This window comes from Sminthopsis crassicaudata, chromosome 4 (genome assembly GCF_048593235.1).
Source record: "Sminthopsis crassicaudata isolate SCR6 chromosome 4, ASM4859323v1, whole genome shotgun sequence".
Taxonomy (NCBI): domain Eukaryota; kingdom Metazoa; phylum Chordata; class Mammalia; order Dasyuromorphia; family Dasyuridae; genus Sminthopsis; species Sminthopsis crassicaudata.
Window position 1 is genome coordinate 425,457,986 of NC_133620.1, and position 17,755 is coordinate 425,475,740.

Here is a 17,755-nt window from a genome sequence, read left to right on the forward strand (position 1 = left end):
AAAGAAAGAAAGAAAGAAAGAAAGAAAGAAAGAAAGAAAGAAAGAAAGAAAGAAAGAAAGAAAAAACATTATTAAATCCCCGTGGAGTTATCTTAATACCACTGTAAACTTAACAAAAACATCAACAAAACAAACATTCAGAGGATTATACAGTTATATCTGGAAAGGACTTTAGAGGTCATTTAGTTACTAATTTGATTTTATAGATAAGGAAACAGATTCAGAGTGTAAAATAGCTGGTCCAGGATTAATCAGGTAATAGGTAAATGAGTTGAGATGCCTTCTTTCACCTTCTAACTCCAAATCCAAGATGTTTTGTCATTTATGCTACTTAAAGATTTGTTTTTATTTTTAAAACTTACAAAACTCATAAATTCTCTGTGACTGTTTTTAAAGGATGCTTTTTTTAAAAAATGCAAAATAGCCTACCTTCTGCTTCATACTTTCTGATGGATCAGAAGCAGTGGAAGCAATGAGACGAGAGAATTAATTCAGAGTTAGAGAACCTGCCTTCAAAATCTGCCTTTCCTTCTAATTATCATTGTGACCCTGAGAAGGTCACTACAGCTTTAAAGGCCTCAGTTTTTATTCTTCAAGATCCCATATATATAGTTAGTATATATCATTATTCTAATTCTATTTTCTTTATGCTACACTCATTTCTGGTATTTTAAAAATATCATTTTTATGGACATAAATAGATCAAGGTGGTTTACATTAGATGCAACTCTGATAGTTTGATTCTATAGGTAATTATTCAGCAAGTATTAAGTACTTATTATGATCACACTAAATACTGATTTACACAAATAAAAGCAAAAACAAGATCCCTAACCTCAAGGAGCTCACATTATATTGGGGGATACAACATGCAAATAACTATGTATATATAAGATGAGTAAAGATTTATGATAGATGGGTGGATGTCATTGTATATAGATAAATGTGTGTGTGTGTGTGTGTGTGTGTGTGAATATCTATTTATAAACCCAGATGATGTAAATGGAAAGGACATGGATGTCAATATTCTAATTTAGACTGTGTCTCTATTGCCATGATGAAGATCTGTACTAAGTTGGTGGCAATGGAAATGGAGATGGTAGGGCTTGTATTACAGCTGTTTCAGTGATGGAATTAATAGAATTTGGTAAGTGACTGAATATGATAGGAAAAAAAATTAAGAGGAAAAATATCAACAAAGTTTCAATTATGGGAGATTGGATTAAAGGTAAAGTCACTGACAGAAGTTTGAAAAGGAGCAGATTAAGGGGGAAAGATAGTCTGATTTTTCACATACTAGATATTTTGCACATGTTGAGTTTGAAATGCCAGGGGAACATTTGGGTATTGATCTCTTTTGGGAACCTAGAGATAAAAGGTTGAAGTAGGTTAGAAATATATATTTGGAAAACTATATCTGTGAATAGCATGGTAGTGGTAGTTGAGTCCATGGGAGTGAGTGAGATTGCCAAGATAGAGTATGGATAGAGAGAAAAAAGCCAAGGAAAGATTGTTATGGGACTTAATACCACCAATATTGAATCAGATTTGCCAATATGTCTGATTAGGGCAAAGAACAGGAAGGCTATTACTTCCTGCAACCCAGGGAAGTATAAAGAGAAATTTGAAGATCATTATCAAGGAGAAAAAAAAAAAAAGATAAATGAGTTTTAATTTGATCATTGGATTTCTACTTATGCATCAGCCACAGACAACTGCATTAGGTCATGAGAGGAATGTGTTAACAGCTAATTAAAGACATTGACACAGATATTATATTCCTATCTTGAAAAAAGGCAAGAAACTTTCCACAAATAAAATAAGATTCACTCACGAGTCCCCAAACCTGAGTCCTGTCCTTGGAGAATAAGTAGGACAAATAGGTCCAACTGTTAGACCTAAGTGTCAGCCAAGAGAACTACCACAGAAATCTGGCTTCAAGTAAATATGGAGGACAAAGAGAAATTTTCAGTGACATACAGTGTTATGTGTGTCTCTTCCAGGACATCCTACACATGCCTAAAATACAAGTGTGGCTACTACTCACATTTGGGAAGCAGACAGAGGATAGCTATTATCTTCTCACTGGGGACCATGGACAGCATATTGTTTCTTCCAAGTGCTCCAGGGACTTGGGTGGAATGCATTAGTGTTTCGATCAAGAGAGGATTGACCAGTGACTGTCTCATTGCTAAACAAGCTCATGCTGTTCATAAAAAAGGGAAAAGCACACATGGGTCCTTTTTCTGTTTCTAGCAGCTGTTTCTAGCAGCCCTTTTTGTAGTGGCAAGAAACTGGAAATTGAGTAAATGCCCATCAGGTGGGTAATGGCTAAGTAAGTTATGGCATATAAATATTATGGAATATTGTTCTGTTAGAAACTATCAGCAGGATGATTTCAGCGAGGCCTAGAAAGATTTACATGATAAATTCTGATGGATGTGACTCTTTTCCACAGCAAGGTGATTCAGGCCAAAACCACTGGTTTTATGATTAAGATAGCCATCTGCACCCAGAGAGAAGACTGTAGGAACTGGATGTGGATCACAACATAACATTTGCACATTTTTGTTGTTTTCTTGCATTTTGTTTTTTGTTTTTTTTTATCTTTTTGATCTGATTTTTCTTGTGAGGCATGATAAAAGTGGAAACATATATATATATATAGAAGAATTACATATTTAATATATATTGAATTACCTGCCATCTGGGAGAGTGGAGGGAAGAGAGGAGAAAAATTTGGAACACAAAATTCTGTAAAGTCAAATGTTTAAAATCATCTATGCATGTGTTTTGAAAATAAGAATCTTTAATAAAAATAAAATAACTAACTCATGCTACTGGTCACCATTAGCATGTGAGGTAAACAAAAAATAGTTAGAAGTGATGTTGATACTACATGAGAGATAGAATATGTCTTCTAATTGGTACCCTATCATTTTCTTTTTTTTTAAGCTTGTTTTTGAGAATACTGAGAATGCATCTCTACTCAGGTTATCTTTAGTTATGTAGGGTAGTGTTGTTGCCCTGCAATGTCTATAAAAGAATCATAAAATTACAAAAATTCAGATTTGAAAGAAACTTTAGAGACAATCAATGTCTTTCTATCAATAAAATTGTAAGTCCTCCATATCATGGATTATGTCATTTTTTTTTTATCTCCTTCAGGGTCTTTGGCATTATATATTGAATATTTTTTGATGAATGAATACATTCCATGTGAGACTTCTAAAATACTCAGGGGAATCATATTTTTAACCTGTAATTTTGAGAAAGAGAATATAGGGTTTCTAACTTTGCAAATTAATGACTCAATAAACACAGATGTTAGTATTAAAACTTTAAATATAATTGTAAATGTTTGTACCTAAATAGTTAGAACATTTAAGTGCTTGTTAGACAATATACATTTATTAAGTGCTCACAATATACTATCACTGTGCTAAAAACTGGATTTGCAATAAAAGGCAAAAGATAGTCCCTGTTTTCAAGGAGCTCAAATTCAAATAAAAAAGAACATATGTAGCTAATTCTGTACAAAAAGCTATGTTAAGTACTGGTCATCATTACTGAGCCTCTATTTTATTTATTTAATCAATGACCTATGTGATATGATCAAATAAATGTTTATAAGGCATAAATTTAGCTTATAACTAAACTATTTAATTTGCTACTTCTGTAGATGAGGAAAGCTTAAAATTCTAGCCAGACATGGCAGAGGTGGCTTGTAAATGTCCAGTGTTCCTTCTGTATTAATCAATTCCAGTTATGAAATTGATTTGCAGAGAAAACATGCATTTTAATACCATAAAACTGCAAAACAGTTAATTAATAATAATGTGAAAATAATTTCATTTGGAGTCAGAGTATATAGGGTTTGACTTTGCTACTTAATTCCTGGGGGATCATGATATGACTTTTTGTGACACTGAGACACTATAGATGGTACCTGATTCTATTCAATAATAGATCATTCTAATGGTCTTCAATTTAACCAATAAAGTGAGTTAGACCATATTATCGATAAGCTTCCTTGCAATTAGAAATCTGATGATCCTGGTATCTAGTGATTTAAACATAGATCAAAATTGCAACTCTTAAGTAATTTAACTTTGACTTCCGACTGCATATCTTGAAAAACTTTAATAATTATGTCTAACTGGGAGCAGCTAAATGGCACAGTGGACAGAACAGTGGCCCTGGAATCAGAAGGAACAGGGTTCAGATCCTACCTGATCCACTTATCACTTATTAGCTTTATGGCCCTGGGCAATTCACTTAACCTCAATTACCTCACACACACAAAAATTATAACTAACTAGTCACTGAGTGGATGAATATCCCTTTGTTTTGGACTTATCAATTCACATTTCCTCCACTCCTAACATCAGTTACTTCTCCACAGTGTTGCTTTTATGTCAGTCTTTGGAGTGTGGCAATATCCAAGAGTTTCAAACAAAATCAAATCCAAACAAGTAACAGCAAGATACCAGTCAGATATCTGAGTTTCTCATTTTAATGTGGATTCTTTGTGTCCTGTTTCACTAATGTAGTATTTCTCCTTGGTGCCATCCAGCCTACAATAAGTGGCTATTAAGCTTAATAGATGTTGAAGGCATTTTCCACATCACTACAGATTTAAGGGACATTTTCCCCGACACCTATAAAAACTATGTAGCTGTAATTCCCACCTAATTTGGGAGCTATACAACAGTCATATCTCATTTACAGTCATTCATTGAAATAGGTATTCTTCTTTTAATGAGATCACTCTCAGAAACATACTGTAGAAATCACCTGGACAGGATGATCAAAAGACCAATAATGGCCAGTAACAATAATAGCAGTTACAGATATGACTTTTTGTGACACTAGGGCACTATTGATGGTACCTGATTCTATTCAATAATAGAGCAGGGTCTGTACCAAAGTCCAGCTATCATAATAAGAACCACTAAATGGTACTTTGGGGTGTCAGTCAGAGCTCCCCCAACCCTCTTTTCAGGTTCTCTGCCAGCTTATGGGATTCATAGTCTTTATATTCTTTTTCTGAAGAAGCACCAAAAGATCTTGACAGACTAGAGCATTGGGCTGAATCTAATATAACATTCAATATAATAAATATAAAATCTTACACTTGAGTTCAAAAAGTCAATTTCACAAATAAAGGATAGAGGAGGTGTAGTTAGACCACAGTTGTTTGTACTTCCTCTGCTTATGTCTATTCCTTCCTCTTCTTTGTCCCATGATCTACATCCACTTGTGATAGGTTTCCTCCCAGGAAGCCTTGGCTTCCTCTCCCATCTTCCTCTTCCCTTCTTTCTTTTCTACCTTCCCTCTCCCCATTCTTTCTCTAGAGCACTTGAATATACTATATACTCATTATGAATAAGCATTGCTGTGCATTAGGCAGAAAAGATGTATTCTGTCCTAATCAGACTACATCCAGAATATTTTGTTTGGTTCTGAAGGCCACAACTGAAAGATGACAATAAGTTTAAAAGTACTCAGAAGTAGGCCACCAGAAGGAGGCTCAATCTATGTTATATAAGTCTGGTTTTAAGGAATTGGGGATATTCAGTATTTAGCCTAAAGAAGAGAAATCTAATTTTCTTCAAGTATTTGAAGAGCTTGTCCTACAGACAAAATAAGAAGCTATAGATGGAATTCACAAAGAGGAAAATTTTGATCTGATGTCAAGAAAAACATCCTTGATAATTTGAGCTGTCCATTAGTGAAAAGTTCTAACTGAAGAAGTGGTAAATTTCCTCTCAGTAGAAGTCTTCAAGCAGAAACCAGATAACTAGTTAAAACTAAGGAAAAACAACTTCCTCTCTTCCCCTATTTTTGGAGTTTATTGTTGGGTCTCATGCTTCATCATCCTTGGACTTCTTCTAAGGAAAAGAGATCATTTCTTCCCCTTCCCTACCTCACCATCATCAGAAGTTATAATGATTATATATACATTTTAGTGAGATCATGTACTTGTTTAGACAAATAGAAGGCAGAACCTCAAGACCCTGCCTAACTTGCTTTTTAGATTTCTTTTTCTCTGAGCAGAGTTAATCTAGCAAAAAAAAAAAAAAAAAAAAAAAAAAAAAAAATATATATATATATATATATATATATATATATATATATATATATATATATATATATATATATATATATATATATATATATATATATATATATATATATATATATATATATATATATTGCAAGGGCAGATTTATTTTATAAGGGATGTGCCACTTTGCATTATTAGATGAAATCTTTTGAGGTGTGATCTAAATAAATAGCTATTGAGGCTCTTTGTAAGTAAAAAAAAAAAAATCATAGGTAAAATCTAAAAAAAAAACAAGTGAAGAGATAGATATGTAGTTTAGTTCACATGGGAGGAAAATTTTTTTTTTGGTTTTGTTTTCCAGAAGGAAGAATATTCAGATCACCAAAGTAAACTTGCAGAATCCTCCTAATTAGATTCTTGTGTGATTATTTAGTAGTTACCATATTTAGAAATCACTGATTCATGCTAAAAACAAATGCTGTCTGAACTACACAACCCAGTCAAATATCTACCTGCTCCAGGACCAACCTTCTGTAATCTTGCTTAGAATACTGTGCTACTCAAAGGAGGCAACTGCTCTGGGCAATCCAAAAAGCCAGCAACAGAGCTAGATTATAAATTACATGTGCAAGGTGTTCTTGGTAGGAGGACAGCATCTGCCAATAGAAACTCATTCCCATATCTGTAGTCAGTGGGTGGTGTATGATGCCTGTGAAATATAGTGCTCTGGAAGCAAAGGTCTTGGGATTGCAGCAGAACAGATAAATTTTAAGGCAATTAATTTTATGATAGGGTTTGTATCATGACAACAGCTAGTGAATGCCTAACCAATCAATTCTCCATACTCTGCCTTCCCACTTACACTAGTTCCAATAACACCCACATATGAACAAGTGTTAATCTTCATTTACTGGGAGGGACTAACTGATTTTTTTTTTTTTGCCTTTGAATGTCCTGAAAAATGGCAGAGTCAAATTTCGGAGAACAAAAAAGTACCTAATTTGTTGAAACTTAAAGGACATCATGAACATGCATGTCTGGAAAAGAAGGTAAGCTGCAAATGTAGTATCAAAGGATTAATTTAAACATACCCTTGGTGCACATGAATATTAAAAGACTTCAACCCTAAAGCCAGTGTTCACTCTACTATCCTATAACAGTACAAAGTCTATGTGCAAATGAGCTTTCAATTAATTGCTAAAACAAAACTTAAAAATTTCATAAACAGACTAGAAAAGGCTCAGTACTATTTGAAGCTTTAAATTGCACTATGACTTTTGGACACAAGATTCAGGATATATTTCAAAAAAAAGATTAGGGAATACTGATATTTAGTCTTCTATATCAGATTTTTATGTGATTGATTTTATGTGATAATTAAATTTATATCAAATAATAGTTGATATTCATATAATACTTTAAGGTTTACAAAACTCTTTGTATGTATTTTCTCATTTGATCCTCACAGACACTGTATGGAATATTATTCTCCCACACATCTATATGAATAAACTGAGACCACTAGGAAGACATTAATAAAAGAAAGGGCCTCTGGAAACTATCACATTAGATGAATCCAAAATAGTGGTGAATATTAGCTACACAAATCATCAGTATTTCTATATGTTACTCGCAAAACCCATCAGCAAGAGATAGAAAGGGAAATTTAAAATAATTGTAGACAAAATAAAATACTTGGGGGGAGGGGACCTACCTGCCAAGACAAACCCAAGAAGTATATAAACACAATTGTAAAACATTTCCCAAATGGGTACATGATTTGGTCATAAGAGGTGATACCATAAACAACTTAGGAGAACAAGGGATAATTTACCTATCAGATCTTTGGAAAATTGAGGAATGTATGACCAAAGGAAAATTAGAGAACATTATGAAAGGCAAAATGGACAACTTTGATCACATTAAATTTAAAAAGTTTACATAAACAAAACGAACAGAAACAAGAGGTTAATACAAAGCTGGGGGAAAAATCTTTATAGCAGTGTTTCTGATAAAGGTCTCACTTCTAAATATATAAAGAAAGAACTGTCAAATTTATTAGAATACAAAATTATTAGAATACTCATTCCCCAATTAATAAATGATTAAATATATGAACAGACAATTTTAATGACAAAATTAAAACCATCTATAGTCATATGAAAAAATGCTCTAACAACTATTGATTAGAGAAATGCAAATTAAAACAACTTTGAGGTACCACCTCACACCTCTCACATTGACTAAGGTGACAGGGAAAGATAATAACTGTTGGAGAGATGTGGGAAAACTGGAAGACTAATGCATTTTTTGGTGGAGTTATGAAATAATCCAACCATTCTGGAGAGCAATTTTGAACTATGCTCAAAGGGCATTAAAACTGTGCATACCTTTGCCCCAGAAGTGCCATTACTGGGTCTGTATCCCAAGGAAATTATGTGCAAAAAAGTTTGTAGCAGCTCTTTTTGTGGTAGCAAAGAATTGGAAAATGAGTAGATGTACATCAATTGAGGAATGGCTAAACAAGTTGTGATATATGAAGATAAGGGAATATTATTGTTCTATAAAAATGATGAACAACCTGATGTTAGAAAAGCCTGGAAAGATTTACATGAACTGATGCTGAGTGAAACAAGCAGAACTAGGAATACATTGCACACAACACCAGCAAGAATGTGTGATGAAAAAATATGAAAGACTTGGTTTTTCTTAGCTGTTCAGTGATTCAAAGTAATCCTAATAGACTTTGGCCATAAAATGCCATCTGCATCCAGAAAAAGAACTATGGATACTTATAATGTTTTGGTTGGTTTTCTGGAGGTCTCTGGACCAGCCTTCATTTCAGTAGAGTAATCACTACGGGAATAGCCAGGTGTTAAAGTCCAAATTCTTTATTATCTCCTTCACAATCTAGTTTCCTTGCCTGGGGACCAGTTAGCTTTCTTGAGAGCTTTTGAGTCCAGCCTTGGTCTCATTGGGGAAAGTGGGAAGCCAGCCACCAAAGTGGTGTGAGATGAAGATGAATGAATATGTCTCTGAGTCTCTGTCTCTGTCCCAGTGTATACGCTCTGTTCTAATTACATTATCATAGGTGTGAATCTTGTGGAACTATATTAAATACTAAGTTCATGTACTGAACTAGAGGACTATTAATCACCATGTTAAACTAGATAACCATTGTCTTATCAATTCCACTGAATTAGCACAAACACATATCTAGAATGTCTTTGGGGAATTATATGATTCTTTTGATGAGAGGACCATCTCTTTTCTTAACATTAATATTCTACTAAAGATATTGTGTGACTGAGTCAATGAAATAACATAATTTTTAAAGATGTAAAAATGATTGTCCAAAAAGAGTGGGAAAATACTCAATGGATAGGAATAGGCTACAGCACAATTGAATTAAGGAATCATATAGAATAAGTGACTTGAAGAATATCATAGAACAATATATAACCAGAAACAAATATAACACAAAATCTAGATTGTTCACATAACAAATGAAAGGGATCGAGCAGTACAATGTTCCATTCATGTCAGGACTAGAGAAAATTTTCCAGAACACTGGATGGATTCCCTAGGAGAAATTTGTGGGTCAACACAGCAAGTGTTCCTGAGCATGGAATAACAATAGGATGATATCTATATTATCACAGCTAGTTACACATATTGTTTAGTACATAGATTTATCTTAGATTAGAACTATCTATTACCCAGGCCTCCTAAAAATAGGATGTCTTCTTTATCAGTTAAATTTGATCATTTCAGTTTGGTTCATACTCTCCAAGCAGATTGTAAAGACACTTTTATAAAGTATATATGCTCCTGAAAATATTATCTCCTTTATTTAAAAAAAAAGAAAAAAAAAAAAAAAGAGCTGAGCTTTGGGCAAGGTGGGTAGAGAATTTGTGAGTGGAAATTCTACCATGTGGATTTTGGTTGTTTGAAAGTCTATCTTTTATCAAGTATTTCTCCTCTAGAAAATCAGAAGACACTAAGAGAAGTACTTCCCTAACTCTCACCCTAACTACCAGGACTATTGTTAGCAGATAAACTTTCTAGTTTATACCAGACTCATGCACACTTACCTTCTTTTTTATTTTGACACATGTAGTGTGTTCATAGGTAATAAACATGCTAAAGTATTGAGAAAAAAATTAGCTAAAATAAGGGCCTTACCTCAAATTACTTTTCTACAATGTAGCACACCATAATGGATGAAGGACTGGATAGGGAGTAAGGAAAACTTGGATTTGAAAATCACCTAACTACTTTGTAGCTATGTAACCCAAAGACAATGTATTGAATCATGTTGGGACTTAATTTTCTCATCCATAAAATACAGTTAATAACTTGCTACGCACTAAATAAGGCTGTTGAAGATGTCAAATGAAGCAAGCTTTTCCAGTTAAAGTCTTACATAAATGTTCATTATTTAAATTAATATGACACACTGTGACATGTATGGTGTTGGATATTCAACCAGTAATATATTGATTCAAATCCTATCTTGACATTTATCAGCAGTAGACAAGTCACTTTAACTCAGTGCTTTAGGGAATTTTCTAAGACTTTATTATAGTATAATGCCAGAAAAATTGAAGTGAGATAGAGATTAGAGAGTATTTAATATTTTATTTGAAAGGGAGAGATTTACTGGAACCAAATGGATCCATGGTTTGGTCCCAGGGCTGAATGGGACTATCATCTCCAAGAATCCAGCAAAAAAAATCTGAGTTCTCAATGACATATATACATGTGGCTCAGACACAGGAGGTAGACGAGCCAGGGGTGGAGTCAGGATGCTTGAGAGCGGGAAGGGGACTCTGACAAGGTGGGGTAAGCCACCAGAGATGGGGAGAGGCATCTTGATAAGATGGTATCTGATATTCTGATAGCTTGGGATAGAGAGAGGCATTCTGATATTCTAAAATATAAGATCTTTTATCCTTATCAAACATTCTGATTAAGAGGGAGGAGTGGTTTTGCAGGATTCAGCAGAGCAATTATAAACTGAGGCAGAACAATTAGAGAAACTGAGGCAGGATAATTTAGGTAAACTGAGTCAGAATAGTAAAAGAGCACTGTGGCATAACAATAGAAAAGTTGGGATAACAAAAATAACAATAATACTACTGGTAGTAGTAATGATCATAATAATAGCATTATATAGTATTTTAAGGGTTTGTAAAACATAGAAATATTATTTTATCTTTATGACTAGCCTAAGAAATAAGTGATATTATCATCTGTATTTTACATGTGAATAAACTGAAACAGGATTAAGTGATGTGGCCAGGGCCACATAGCTAGAAAGTGACTAAGGTAGGATATGGACCTTCCAAGTCCAATTTTCTATCCAATGCACCACCTTATGGAAAGTCTCTTCCTTAGACTATTCCCACACTGAGGAAATCATAGTTCCTTCTTATTTCTTCATTTGTTGTCATTGCCAACTTTTAGAAGCTTAGAAAGCATTCAGCCCTCCCACCCATACATGCAGTTATAACTTAGGACAATTAACGTAATACAAGTTGTAACTACTTTATTATATTGACATATTTACAAAATATTACAAACTTTGAAGCACTACTGATGAGATTCAAGGTGTGACAGCAAGATCTGCATCCAGGCAAGACAAAGCACAGAGGAAGAGGTGACTGGTGACTTTATAGCCTTGAGTTATGTCTTTGGTATTAGAAATGCACGTAAATATGCAGCATTTAACTTTTCCAATACAGGGCATTCAACACAAACCAAAAAAGGGGACAGCCAGTATCTTATGAAAAAGGGGGACCCAACGTGGCTTTTAAAAAACCCATCTTCTGGGCAAGTTTCCATGCCAGCAAAATGAAAATAGAAGAGCCGAGGCTGGTTTTTAAAGAAGTGGGTCAACTTGCCAAAAAAAAGTCCATGCTAAGACATGAGACCCATGTGTTATGTTGTTCCTTCTCCCACATTGCTCTGCTAAGACACAGAAACACTTGACCCATGGTGATAGCTGATGCTATATTAGGCTTCACAGAACATGAAGTAAAAAAAAAAAAAAAAAAAAATCCTTCCACGTAACTTTACTGTACAAATCATTTTACAAAATACACTCTATTGCTCATGTCCACATTGACAAATACACAAACTGGTGCCATCATTACATAGTATTTTTTTTAAACACAATCACAGTTTACATAATTCTGAGGTAAACTTCCTGAATCTATCCTATATGAAAAATCTCCACCCAGATCAATGCATCTCCTTCAATGTGCACAGGGTTTTGCTACATATAATTACGGGGGAGTACATCATGATTGCTTCATTTCAGAGGTGATCTTAATTTTCTTTTCTGAAAGTTCTCATTTAGATTTAGCTAAAGCCAAAACATCTTCATTCTTTGCAAGAAACAAATTCTTTCTGTGTGTGTGCACACACACATATATATTCATACATTGTATATATGTAAACATAAATATATACACATGTGTATAGATATGGTTATATATACAGATATATGTTTGCATGAACTGATAATGACATCACAGCACCAGAGAATAATCATTCTATTTGCATTATGGAAGAGGTACAAGCAAACCACTGAGCAGACTATTCTGCAGTCATTTAACATCATTAGGTGCTATTGTGCGACCCAAAATGGCCCATAAATTTAAAGAGCAAATGGGAGAAGCCTTAAAGCTCTCCCTAGAAAACATTAGGTGGGTCTTTATTTTAGCTTTGAAATTCAGAGACATGAATGGGAATGAAAGCCATAGTCATGTACCCCTTCTTCTAGAAATCACAACAAAAGGATTTGTGCAGTTAGCAATCTTTCAGTCTTTTGCATTGGAAGTAGCAGGGGGAACAATGTAGTATATGTCACAGATTTGGGGGAGGGAGAGGGATAGGGAGAGAAAGACAGAGAGACAGAGAAAGAGAGAGAGAGAGAGAGAGAGAGAGAGAGAGAGAGAGAGAGAGAGAGAGAGAGAGAGAGAGAGAGAGAGAGAGAGAGAGAGAGAATATTTCCTGTAGATGGAATTTGTCTAGAAGTGACATTTATCAATATAGCCCTTGATCTGGCTCATGTAAACACAGACACTGATCAGCTGGCTAGAAGCCACCAAAAGGATACTGAGCCAAGTTTTCCTCAAAAACTTCAGTACAAAGTTGCCACAACCACCTTACAAAATCACAAATAGTTCTCTGGATTTAGTAATAAGGTTTACTTTTTTTTTTTTAATTCAGTTTAAAAAAAAAAAAAAATCACTTGCCAAGGCAAGGAGTAAAAAGACATCACTTCAAACATCTCAACTCTACCCAAAGTAGATAGAAAACTTAGAAGTTTTCACAGGTATTTCTGCCAGGAAGATCTGTAGGACAAAAAGTATTTGTGAAGGAATAAGTAGCTCCACTGATATTTTAAGACAAGTGACTAAACTTTTCACGTAAGTGGCCTATATGACAGAACTCTCATTTTGTTTTGTGCTATGATAGGTAAAAGGCTCTAGTTCTTTGTACCATCAAAGATTTCAATGACTAGGGAAGGGAAGAGGAGTGTGATGAGACAGGAAGGGAGGAGAAGTAAAGGTGCATTAAACATTTACTAATGGCTGGCATTGACAGTAGTCTATGAAAGAAGTGAAAGGAAACATAAAGAAATGTGTTTGCTGAGTTCTTCTGAGAAGAGAAGGTTTTGGCTTTGCACTGGTCCCAGATGATGACAGACTGGCAGGTTGTTTCTTGCCCAACTCTAGGCAAGCCATTAATCTGTCAGTATGAGCATCTTTAGAAATCCCAACATTAAGACTGGAGAAGACGGGATGAGGAAGGATGTTGATTAGCCAGAAATGCAGCCTTTCAAATACTTCAATCAGTTCATAATGCTTTGTGGTTTTTTTTGTTCATCACTCGTCCCTGAAATTTCTGATCCAGACTGCAAAATTAGGATTGAAGTCATTCATCCTCTTCCACATATGTTGATGGAAACCAGCCCACCTGCAAAGAAAAGCAGCCCAGAGTAACAAAAGGACTCTACATTTGGCTCTTATTTGGCATTCTAAAATTCCCTGCATACATTGTGTTATTGCATGGCCATGACACCCTAATTAAGCAATATTTCTATCCCTAGTTGGTAGTTGAAAAGTTTGGGATGCCTAAAGCTGACTGCCAAATACAGGCAGGGGTTGAAATAGAGGAAAACGCTGTTAAAAACTTTTCTTTTCCATAAACATGGAAATCAATATATAAATGAACAAACAATGATATGGTAGCAGCATAGAAAATCATTTCTATTTCCATTACAGAATAGGTCTGAGCAAAATAACTTGAAAGTTGGTCTTTATGAATTCTTCCCTTTGGGAAACTGAGCTGGAGATTGGCAATATTCATAAAACCTTCAAAACAGGCAGGGGGGTAAAAAGTGGACTAGTGAGGCAATTTGGTATATATAATAGACAGGAGGCCAGCTTCAGAACTATAAAGATCTGGGTTCCACTTCAGCCTCGGACATATAGAACAGCCCCAGGCAACTCTAAGATAATAAGGGATTTTTCCACACTAGAGGGTCCCATACTGATAAAACCATAGGACTGGTTCATATGAAAATAAAATGAGCCTGGTGAAGGGTTGAGGGAAGAAGAATGTTGAGAAGGTACATTGAATCCTACTAAGAAAGAAAACAATAAGCATACCAGTAGTATAGGCCAAAGAGTGTAGAAACATAACATCATAGATTTAGACTTAGAAAAGAACCCAGAGATCATCTTAATCTACCCCTTTTAAATTTACAGATAAAAAAAAATCAAGATCCAGAGAGAATGTGACTTGACTAATAGTTAAACTGGCATTCGAATCCATGCTCTCTATTCTAAATATAATATTCCTTCCATTATACTTTGTTTCTTTCTCTTTTTTTCTTCCTTCCTTCCTACCTTCCTCCCTCTCTCTGTTTCTCTCTCTCTTTCTTCTTTTCCTCCTTCCTTCCTTCCTTTCTTCCTTTCTTCCTTCCTTTCCTCCTTTCTTCCTTCCTTTCCTCCTTTCTTCCTTCCTTTCCTCCTTCCTTCCTTCCTTCTTTCCTTCCTTCCTTCCTTCCTTCCTTCCTTCCTTCCTTCCTTCCTTCCTTCCTTCCTTCCTTCCTTCCTTCCTTCCTTCCTTCCCTCCTTCCCTCCTTCCCTCCTTCCCTCCTTCTCTCCTTCCTTCCTTCCTTCCTTCCTTCCTTCCTTCCTTTCTCACTATTGCCAGACAAATAGCAGCTATTCATGACCTATAACCCCACTTCGGGACAGCATGGAATCTTTGACCTGCTCTGTTTCTGACCACAGCCAATGTACCCTTCCTTTGTCAACCTAGAAGCCCCCCACTGCTAGGGGTTACCATACTGGTTCCAGACTTAATCCATCTTTACCAACTGACTTCTGCTTCACCATGGCTCAGAACTCCTGTTCTCAAGAGATCCTGCTCTCAAGCTTTAGTCTCCTGTGCTTCACCACACAGCTACTAAGCTGAATTTCAACTTCATATTTCCCTTTTTATTTTAGCTTCAGGATTTGGCAGTTGAAAAAAGGGAGAACTACAGGTAGTGACAGGTATTTTCAGAAGTCACTTAGAGTTAGGTAGCAATAAAATCTCAGTTATCTTTATCAGCAAAAATGCTTGAGTCACCAATGACTGCAGAATTAATTATATCTGGCCCTTTGGCAGGGGTGGAGTTGAAGGGCCCAGGGCTATTATATGGTTTTATCAGTATGGGAGCTGTCCCAGTTGACAAGAATTCTGTTGTGTTGTTCAGTCTACCCATAAAACTATTAAGTGATTGGACTTGTCCACAGGACTTATAGTGCTCTGCATTGTCTAGCATTTGTTTCTACAACTAGTTAAATTGGGAACACTTTTCCCAAATCCAAACAGCTAGAAAGCATGCAAATTTTACATTTTACTTTGATCAGAGAGACAAATGAGGAAACAAGGCATGGTCAGCAATTTATTCATCAAAATATTTTCTGTTTGTTTCTGCACAACTACAGATTCACCTCAAACCCTAATTCTTTTTAAATCTATAGCTTTCTGTGATCGCTGATAATAAATTTGCTAGTTCTTCAAAGATAATCACCATTTCCCTTATCTTTACATCTCTCCAAGTACCAAATACATTGCTTTATCTTAAGTGCTTAATAAATGTTTTTTACATGGATGAAAAATGGATGATTTTCAGAATGAGGATCTTGATCATAGCAAGACCCAAAAGTACTTTCTTTATTCTTTTAAGAAATAGCAAATTATGATGAGTAAAGATTTGGATATTAAGTATATAAATTTACCATACACACATATTTTAAACTGAAAAACAAATACAAAGAAAACTTGGGATATATACTGGCTGTGTGACTTTGGACAAGTTATTTGACATCTCAGTGTTATCCATACATGTAAGACTGTAAGTTTCAAAGAAAATGCCTACTTGCATTGGGACTAAGTTTTCTTACTTGGTAGTTCCTAATCCCAGCAAAATAACAACATAAATTTTTATCCCCGTTCTTATTATATAGATTCAAACTGACTGCTTTATTCCTTAGTCATTTTAGATAAATAAAATTATTATATTTATGATGATACAATAACATAAAAATCAAATTTCTGTTGTCAGAATAGCAAAGTCTGTAAGTGAAATAAAGTCAATGGACTCACCCTTCCATTTGCTTCTCCTCTCCACCAGCCATTTACACTCATTTTTGTGTAAATTTTCACCACATCACCTTTAGACAAAGAGAGCTCTCTCATATCTCTTGCACAAAAGTCATATCGTGCAATAGCTATGCCCAGAACTTTGGGGCTCAACACTGCAGAAAACAATAGAAATTTAATATTAGCAAGGCCTTCACAAACTAGTAGTTCCAGTGAAGATAAATATTATAATAAGAATTAAAATGCAAATCAGCCACTATACTGTGTCAGTCTTTCATAAAAAGAAAAAAAAAAACTAAATGATAAAAATACAAAAACTTGGAATCAAGATTAGGGTTTCAACCAGCTTCATGTGTGAGTCCTAGAAATTAAAATAATAAAATGGAATTTGTCTGAAAGGCCCAAAGTATTCCAGCACAATGCATGCTGATGTTTTTTAGCAATGGATGTTTGCAACTAACACAAGCTTTCAGTGGGTTGAGTGTATTTAATATATATGCTTGTATATATATATACAGACATACTTGTAATCATACATACATGCATATGTGTGTATAATGTTTACTGACCTGGTTAATTTATTAGGAAATCATTAGAATATGAAGACATTTGTGCTTTGATTTCTGCTGGAGTAAATGAATCCATTTCCAATTAGGAAATATTCCATGAATATGGCCAAAAAGCCCATGTTCAACTAACACTAGAATCAACTAAGTTTCCCCTTTGATGGTAGAGTCAATATTATGAACTGCTGCTATTCAAACATTATTTTTACTGCATCCTTTCTGAAAGCATTTTGGGATATATTTAGATTTTGTTCTACTAGTAATATTACTTATATTAGAAAGTTTTGAAATGAATCTCATGCAGAAAAGAAAAATACACAGGAGCTTCCTAAAGAGTTTCTTTCTCCCAAATTGATGTCTTAGATAATGGTCTTCTCATACTAATGAGACATACTAATAGAAACATGGAAATAAGACATGCCCATTTCTGACATTTTAGTACACC

At 34.7% G+C, this 17,755-nt stretch overlaps 1 protein-coding gene across 1 annotated transcript in view; it reads right to left on the reverse strand.

Annotated features, from left to right (window-relative positions):
• Positions 1–13,290: 13,290 nt before the first annotated feature.
• VAV3 (vav guanine nucleotide exchange factor 3) overlaps positions 13,291–17,755 on the reverse strand; it is a 448,180-nt gene continuing 443,715 nt past the window's right edge. The window contains exons 26-27 of the mRNA XM_074262844.1: positions 16,748–16,899; positions 13,291–14,059 (exon numbers count right to left, since the gene is read on the reverse strand). Coding sequence (XP_074118945.1) covers positions 14,018–14,059; positions 16,748–16,899 — 194 coding nt within the window. The 3' untranslated portion in view covers positions 13,291–14,017. The remainder of the gene's footprint in view (positions 14,060–16,747; positions 16,900–17,755) is intronic.